This window comes from Leucopleurus acutus, assembly GCF_964270905.1.
Source record: "Leucopleurus acutus genome assembly, chromosome: 17".
NCBI classification, from domain to species: Eukaryota; Metazoa; Chordata; class Mammalia; order Artiodactyla; family Delphinidae; genus Leucopleurus; species Leucopleurus acutus.
In genome coordinates, this window is record NC_139159.1 from 29,721,504 (window position 1) to 29,729,892 (window position 8,389).

Here is an 8,389-nt window from a genome sequence, read left to right on the forward strand (position 1 = left end):
AAGGCTCTTGGTGCTGCAGCCAGGACTCAGTGCTGTGCCTCTGAGGTGGGAGAGCCAACTTCAGGACACTGGTCCACAAGAGGCCTCCCAGCTGCACATAATATCAAACAGCAAAAATCTCCGAGAGATCTCCATCTCAACACCAGCACCCAGCTTCACTCAACGACCAGCAAGCTACAGTGCTGGACATCCTATGCCAAACAACTAGCAAGACAGGAACACAACCCCACCCATTAGCAGAGAGGCTGCCCAAAATCATAATAAGTCTACAGACACCCCAAAACACACCACCAGACGTGGACCTGCCCACCAGAAAGACAAGATCCAGCCTTATACACCAGAACACAGGCACTAGTACCCTCCACCAGGAAGCCTACACAACCCACTGAACCAACCTTAGCCACTGGGGACAGACACAAAAAACAACAGGAACTAAGAACCTTCAGCCTGCAAAAAAAAAAAAAGGAGACCCCAAACACAGTAAGATAAGCAAAATGAAAAGACAGAAAAACACACAGCAGATAAAGGAGCAAGATAAAAACCCACCTGACCTAACAAATGAAGAGGAAATAGGCAGTCTACCTGAAAAAGAATTCAGAATAATGATAGTAAGGTTGATCCGAAATCTTGGAGATAGAATGGACAATAAAATGGACAAATTGCAAGAATCAGTTAACAAGGACCTAGAAGAACTAAAGATGAAACAAGCAACGATGAACAACACAATAAATGAAATTAAAAGTACTCTAGATGGGATCAATAGCAGAATAACTGAGGCAGAAGAACGGATAAGTGACCTGGAAGATAAAATAGTGGAAATAACTACTGCAGAGCAGAATAAAGAAAAAAGAATGAAAAGAACTGAGGACAGTCTCAGAGACCTCTGGGACAACATTAAACGCACCAACATTCGAATTATAGGGGTTCCAGAAGAAGAAGAGAAAAAGAAAGGGACTGAGAAAATATTTGAAGAGATTATAGTTGAAAACTTCCCTAATATGGGAAAGGAAATAGTTAATCAAGTCCAGGAAGCACAGAGAGTCCCATACAGGATAAATCCAAGGAGAAATACGCCAAGACACATATTAATCAAACTGTCAAAAATTAAATACAAAGAAAACATATTAAAAGCAGCAAGGGAAAAACAACAAATAACACACAAGGGAATCCCCATAAGGTTAACAGCTGATCTTTCAGCAGAAACTCTGCAAGCCAGAAGGGAGTGGCAGGACATATTGAAAGTGTTGAAGGAGAAAAACCTGCAACCAAGACTACTCTACCCAGCAAGGATCTCATTCAGATTTGATGGAGAAATTAAAACCTTTACAGACAAGCAAAAGCTGAGAGAGTTCAGCACCACCAAACCAGCTCTACAACAACTGCTAAAGGAACTTCTCTAGGCAAGAAACACAAAAGAAGGAAAGGATCTACAATAACGAACCCAAAACAATTAAGAAAATGGGAATAGGAACACACATATCGATAATTACCTTAAATGTAAATGGACTAAATGCTCCCACCAAAAGACACAGATTGGCTGAATGGATACAAAAACAAGACCCATATATTTGCTGTCTACAAGAGACCCACTTCAGACCTAGAGACACATACAGACTGAAAGTAAGGGGATGGAAAAAGGTATTTCATGCAAATGGAAACCAAAAGAAAGCTGGAGTAGCAATTCTCATATCAGACAAAATAGACTTTAAAACAAAGACTATTAGAAGAGACAAAGAAGGACACTACATAATGATCAAGGGATCGATCCAAGAGGAAGATATAACAATTGTAAATATTTATGCACCCAACATAGGTGCACCTCAATACATAAGGCAAATACTGACAACCATAAAAGGGGAAATCGACAGTAACACATTCATAGTAGGGGACTTTAACACCCCACTTTCACCAATGGACAGATCATCCAAAATGAAAATAAATAAGGAAACACAAGCTTTAAATGATACATTAAACGAGATGGAGTTAATTGATATTTATAGGACATTCCATCCAAAACCAACAGAATACACATTTTTCTCAAGTGCTCATGGAACATTCTCCAGGATAGATCATATCTTGGGTCACAAATCAAGCCTTGGTAAATTTAAGAAAATTGAAATTGTATCAAGTATCTTTTCTGACCACAACGCCATGAGAGTAGATATCAATTACAGGAAAAGATCTGTAAAAAATACAAACACATGGAGGCTAAACAATACACTACTTAATAATGAAGTGATCACTGAAGAAATCAAAGAGGAAATCAAAAAATACCTAGAAACAAATGACAATGGAGACACAATGACCCAATACCTGTGGGATGCAGCAAAAGCAGTTCTAAGGGGGAAGTTTATAGCAATACAAGCCCACCTTAAGAAGCAGGAAACATCTCGAATAAACAACCTAACCTTGCACCTCAAGCAATTAGAGAAAGAAGAACAAAAAAACCCCAAAGCTAGCAGAAGGAAAGAAATCATAAAAATCAGATCAGAAATAAATGAAAAAGAAATGAAGGAAACAATAGCAAAGATCAATAAAACTAAAAGCTGGTTCTTTGAGAAGATAAACAAAATAGATAAACCACTAGCCAGACTCATCAAGAAAAAAAGGGAGAAGACTCAAATCAATAGAATTAGAAATGAAAAAGGAGAGGTAACAACTGACACTGCAGAGATAAAAGAGATCATGAGAGATTACTACAAGCAACTCTATGCCAATAAAATGGACAATCTGGAAGAAATGGACAAATTCTTAGAAATGCACAACCTGCCAAGACTGAATCAGGAAGAAATAGAAAATATGAACAGACCAATCACAAGCACTGAAATTGAAACTGTGATTAAAAATCTTCCAACAAAGAAAAGCCCAGGACCAGATGGCTTCACAGGCGAATTCTATCAAACATTTAGAGAAGAGCTAACACCTATCCTTCTCAAACTCTTCCAAAATATAGCAGAGGGAGGAACACTCCCAAACTCCTTCTACGAGGCCACCATCACCTTGATACCAAAACCAGACAAAGATGTCACAAAGAAAGAAAACTACAGGCCAATATCACTGATGAACATAGATGCAAAAATCCTCAACAAAATACTAGCAAACAGAATCCAACAGCACATTAAAAGGATCATACACCATGATCAAGTGGGGTTTATTCCAGGAATGCAAGGATTCTTCAATATACGCAAATCTATCAATGTGATAAACCATATTAACAAATTGAAGGAGAAAAACCATATGATCATCTCAATAGATGCAGAGAAAGCTTTTGACAAAATTCAACACCCATTTATGATAAAAACCCTGCAGAAAGTAGGCATAGAGGGAACTTTCCTCAACATAATAAAGGCCATATATGACAAGCCCACAGCAAACATCATCCTCAATGGTGAAAAACTGAAAGCATTTCCACTAAGATCAGGAACAAGACAAGGTTGCCCACTCTCACCACTCTTATTCAACATAGTTTTGGAAGTTTTAGCCACAGCAATCAGAGAAGAAAAGGAAATAAAAGGAATCCAAATCGGAAAAGAAGAAGTAAAGCTGTCACTGTTTGCAGATGACATGATCCTATACATAGAGAACCCTAAAGATGCTACCAGAAAACTACTAGAGCTAATCAATGAAGTTGGTAAAGTGGCAGGATACAAAATTAATGCACAGAAATCTCTGGCATTCCTATATACTAATGATGAAAAATCTGAAAGTGAAATCAAGAAAACACTCCCATTTACCATTGCAACAAAAAGAATAAAATATCTAGGAATAAACCTACCTAAGGAGACAAAAGATCTGTATGCAGAAAATTATAAGACACTGATGAAAGAAATTAAAGATGATACAAATAGATGGAGAGATATACCATGTTCTTGGGTTGGAAGAATCAACATTGTGAAAATGACTCTACTACCCAAAGCAATCTATAGATTCAATGCAATCCCTATCAAACTACCACTGGCATTTTTCACAGAACTAGAACAAAAAATTTTGCAATTTGTATGGAAACACAAAAGACCCCGAATAGCCAAAGCAATCTTGAGAAGGAAAGAAGGAACTGGAGGAATCAGGCTCCCTGACTTCAGACTATACTACAAAGCTACAGTTATCAAGACGGTATGGTACTGGCACAAAAACAGAAAGATAGATCAATGGAACAGGATAGAAAGCCCAGAGATAAACCCACGCACATATGGTCACCTTATCTTTGACAAAGGAGGCAGAAATGTACAGTGGAGAAAGGACAGCCTCTTCAATAAGTGGTGCTGGGAAAACTGGACAGCTACATGTAAAAGTATGAAATTAGATCACTCCCTAACACCATACACAAAAATAAGCTCAAAATGGATTAAAGACCTAAATGTAAGGCCAGAAACTATCAAACTCTTAGAGGAAAACATAGGTAGAACACTCTATGACATAAATCACAGCAAGGTCCTTTTTGACCCACCTCCTAGAGAAATGGAAATAAAAACAAGAGTAAACAAATGGGACCTAATGAAGCTTAAAAGCTTTTGCGCAGCAAAGGAAACCATAAACAAGACCAAAAGACAACCCTCAGAATGGGAGAAAATATTTGCAAATGAAGCAACTGACAAAGGATTGATCTCCAAAATTTATAAGCAGCTCATGCAGCTTAATAACAAAAAAACAAACAACCCAATCCAAAAATGGGCAGAAGACCTAAATAGACATTTCTCCAAAGAAGATATACAGAGTGCCAACAAACACATGAAAGAATGCTCAACATCACTAATCATGAGAGAAATGCAAATCAAAACTACAATGAGATATCATCTCACACCAGTCAGAATGGCCATCATCAAAAAATCTAGAAACAATAAATGCTGGAGAGGGTGTGGAGAAAAGGGAACCCTCTTACACTGTTGGTGGGAATGTAAATTGATACAGCCACTGTGGAGAACAGTATGGAGGTTCCTTAAAAAGCTACAAATAGAACTACCATATGACCCAGCAATCCCACTACTGGGCATATACCCTGAGAAAACCATAATTCAAAAAGAGTCATGTACCAAAATGTTCATTGCAGCTCTATTTACAATAGCCCAGAGATGGAAACAACCTAAATGTCCATCATCGGATGAATGGATAAAGAAGATGTGGCACATATATACAATGGAATATTACTCAGCCATAAAAAGAGACGAAATTGAGCTATTTGTAATGAGGTGGATAGACCTAGAGTCTGTCATACAGAGTGAAGTAAGTCAGAAAGAGAGAGACAAATACCGTATGCTAACACATATATATGGAATTAAAAAAAAAAAAGTCATGAAAAACCTAGGGGTGAAACAGGAATAAAGACACAGACTTACTTGAGAATGGACTTGAGGCTGTGGGGAGGGGGAAGGGTAAACGGTGACAAAGCGATAAAGAGGCATGGACATATATACACTGCCAAACGTAAGGTAGATAACTAGTGGGAAGCAGCCGCATAGCACAGGGAGATCAGCTCGGTGCTTTGTGACCGCCTGGAGGGGTGGGATAGGGAGGGTGGGAGGGAGGGAGACGCAAGCGGGAAGAGATATGGGAATATATGTATATATATAACTGATTCATTTTGTTGTGAAGCTGAAACTAACATACCATTGTAAAGCAATTATACTCCAATAAAGATGTTAAAAAAAAAAGGTTATATTCTGTAGATGAAAAGAGGGTTTTAACTTTGTGTCATTTTTAACATTTAGCATATTTGAAACTGGAGAAAAACTATTTTTCTTTTACCAACATGTTACTGGAAAGAGTAGTTGCAAATAATTCCCCAATATGACTTTTAAGATATGTGATGCCTGCAGACTTCCTGATTAACATCCACAAATTATGGCTGTCAGGAATGTCACAGGATGTGTCTAAGAGCTGCCCTACTTGTGTCTAGTCTGAGTAGCTCTCCAATATTAATGTTTCTGAAGGAAAGACAACTCTCTAAGGAGTTTCTGCTCATTTTGCCTTCTGTTTTGTATCAATATAACCTAGTGATTTAGCTCTCAGGAACTAAAGTCAGATAGAACAGGGTTCTGATCCAGACTCTGCAATTTGTAAGTTGTGCGTAAGTAGCAAATTATAACAGGGCCCATGAGAATTCAATATAGCAGTTCTTGGAAAGGGATAGCACCTTGCTTGGTACATAGTAATTGCTGTTAGCTACTATGTTCTCCAAGAGAATAATGTATTAGCTATTTTTATGTGCTCTGCAGGAAAATAATCATGATGGTAAGTTGGCATACATCACTGTAATGACTTTCCCAGAGAAAAACACAACAAGGCTAGTTGAAGGGAAGTACCCAGCTCAACATTTGTGATAGTCTATAAGTTTTTAAACATATAAGTAACTTTTAAAGTATGAGATTATTTATTTTGACACAAGTATTAGAAAAGTCAAGGGCACTCTCATAAAGAACATTCTCCACTTCTTTCCACTGCAGAAACAGTCAATGTTAATCAGAAAAGGAAGGCAAATTTTCTAGGGCCAACATTAGGTAATCTTGGTATTTTTTATACTCTAGGCTCATTTAAACCTGAATCATTAGACCATGCTATGCTAGTCCCTGAGGTACCTTCCTGTTTGTATTTGACATCTCTCATCCAGTTCTCCTAGATGTGAAAATAATTCTTGCTCTAAAAATCTTACATAGTGCTTTTAGGTAAATCTAGTGAGCAATTCATGAAAGTTGTTCTATAAATAGCTGTAAGTGAATATTGATCATATAATTACCATTTGGACTTAAATCTGTCATAAGAACACAAATTATTAATAATGATGATGATAATAATTACCACTTAGGAATTCCCTACTATATGCTTTATCTATACTGTCTCTAGTTTGTATACCAAGGCTACAAAGCAGGTATCATCCTCATTTTATAGATTAACAGACTTAGAACTTGTGCAAATATTTGTCCAGAGAAGGGTTCCTCCACTTTGGCAATATTAAAAGTTTGAACTGGATAATTCTATGTTGTAAAGGGCTCTCCTGTTCATTCTAGGACATTTAACAGCATTTCTGGCCTTTCCCCTTTAGATGACAGTAACTTCCCTACCCCTGGGCTGTGACAACCAAAAATATCTTCAGACGTTGCTGATTGTCCTGAGTGCAAACTACTCCCTATTGAGTACTCCTGGTCTAGAGAAATTACTGTTAAAATGCAGTTTCCTAAGACCAGGATGTTTGACATTCTCTGTTGGAACTAGATCATATAACCAGTTTAATATTTGAGAAATGATTTCATTTTGGTTGATGGTAGAAGTGAAAATCAGCAAGGAGAAGTCTTACTTTGCTTTTCCAAATCATAATAGGGTCTTCTAAACATTTATTATTCCATTCTAAAGCCAATATATGCAGTATGTATAAAATGATAAGGATAAACCCCAAAGACAAACAGTCCATGACCCAGATGGTAGCAAGTAAAACTGCAGAGAAATCACACATCATAGTGTTTATTCAGATTCCTCCCCAGACAAGAAATGATGAGAATCAAGACTGATTTAGGGATGTGGGGAGCATACCTGTCTCGTGGGTTGCTGTGACTTGCTGCTTGGATCAGAACCTTGTTTATTCTCATCGCTCCCATCACTAGGCTTCACCTTGTTGAATCTTATTGTCAGGGATTTAAACATCTTTAAGGTGGTTCTGAAAACTTCTGTTTTTATGACTCTGTGTCTGGAGGTAGAGAAATGTACTTTGTTTTTCTTTTCATTAGTAGACAAGCCAATTAGTTGCTTAATCAGGATTTCGTTCTGGTTAATTCCTAGAGGCAACTCTCTAGCTAGTCAGGGCTTTGGCTTAAAAGCAGCAAATTACTTCTGCTTGGATGATTTGAATTCTGTTTATGAACTTTAGAGAGTCAAAATACCCCTGTGAGTAACTTATAAGTGAGAATTAAACAAAACTTCATTGTTGATTTAAATTGTTTAAATGATTGTTTAAATGTGATCACATTACCCATTGGTTTGTTTATTTTTCTTTCTTTCTAATTACCCACCCACCTATCTCTTCTATCTAACTTTTGTCAAAGTACTACAGGCAAATGATGAAAAAACAAAATGTGCATAAAGGCTTATAATATAAAGCAACTCTCCCAAAGTCCTCACATGTAGTTCTGTACTGTGAAGTAACTACTTTTTCCTTTTTCTGTTCTTCTGGTGATTCTTTTTTTAATTAGTATTTTACTATTTGATTAGATTAATGGTGTTCTTGGAAAATATAGTGAAAAATGAGACATAATGCTTTGCATTCCCAATAGCCTAAACATCCACCTCAGATTCATAATGATAAATACATTAGAATTAAGCAGAGAGAGTATATTAGTTTGCTAGGGCTGCCATAACAAAGTACCACAGACTGGGTGACTTAAACAACATAAATTTATACTGG

General features: G+C 37.1%; 1 protein-coding gene across 1 annotated transcript in view; it reads right to left on the bottom strand.

Annotated features, from left to right (window-relative positions):
- CNGB3 (cyclic nucleotide gated channel subunit beta 3) overlaps nucleotides 1–7,632 on the bottom strand; it is a gene marked incomplete at both ends in the record, with an annotated part of 148,181 nt that extends 140,549 nt beyond the window's left edge. The window contains 1 exon segment of the mRNA XM_082858993.1: nucleotides 7,522–7,632. Coding sequence (XP_082715119.1) covers nucleotides 7,522–7,632 — 111 coding nt within the window.
- Nucleotides 7,633–8,389: the final 757 nt, after the last annotated feature.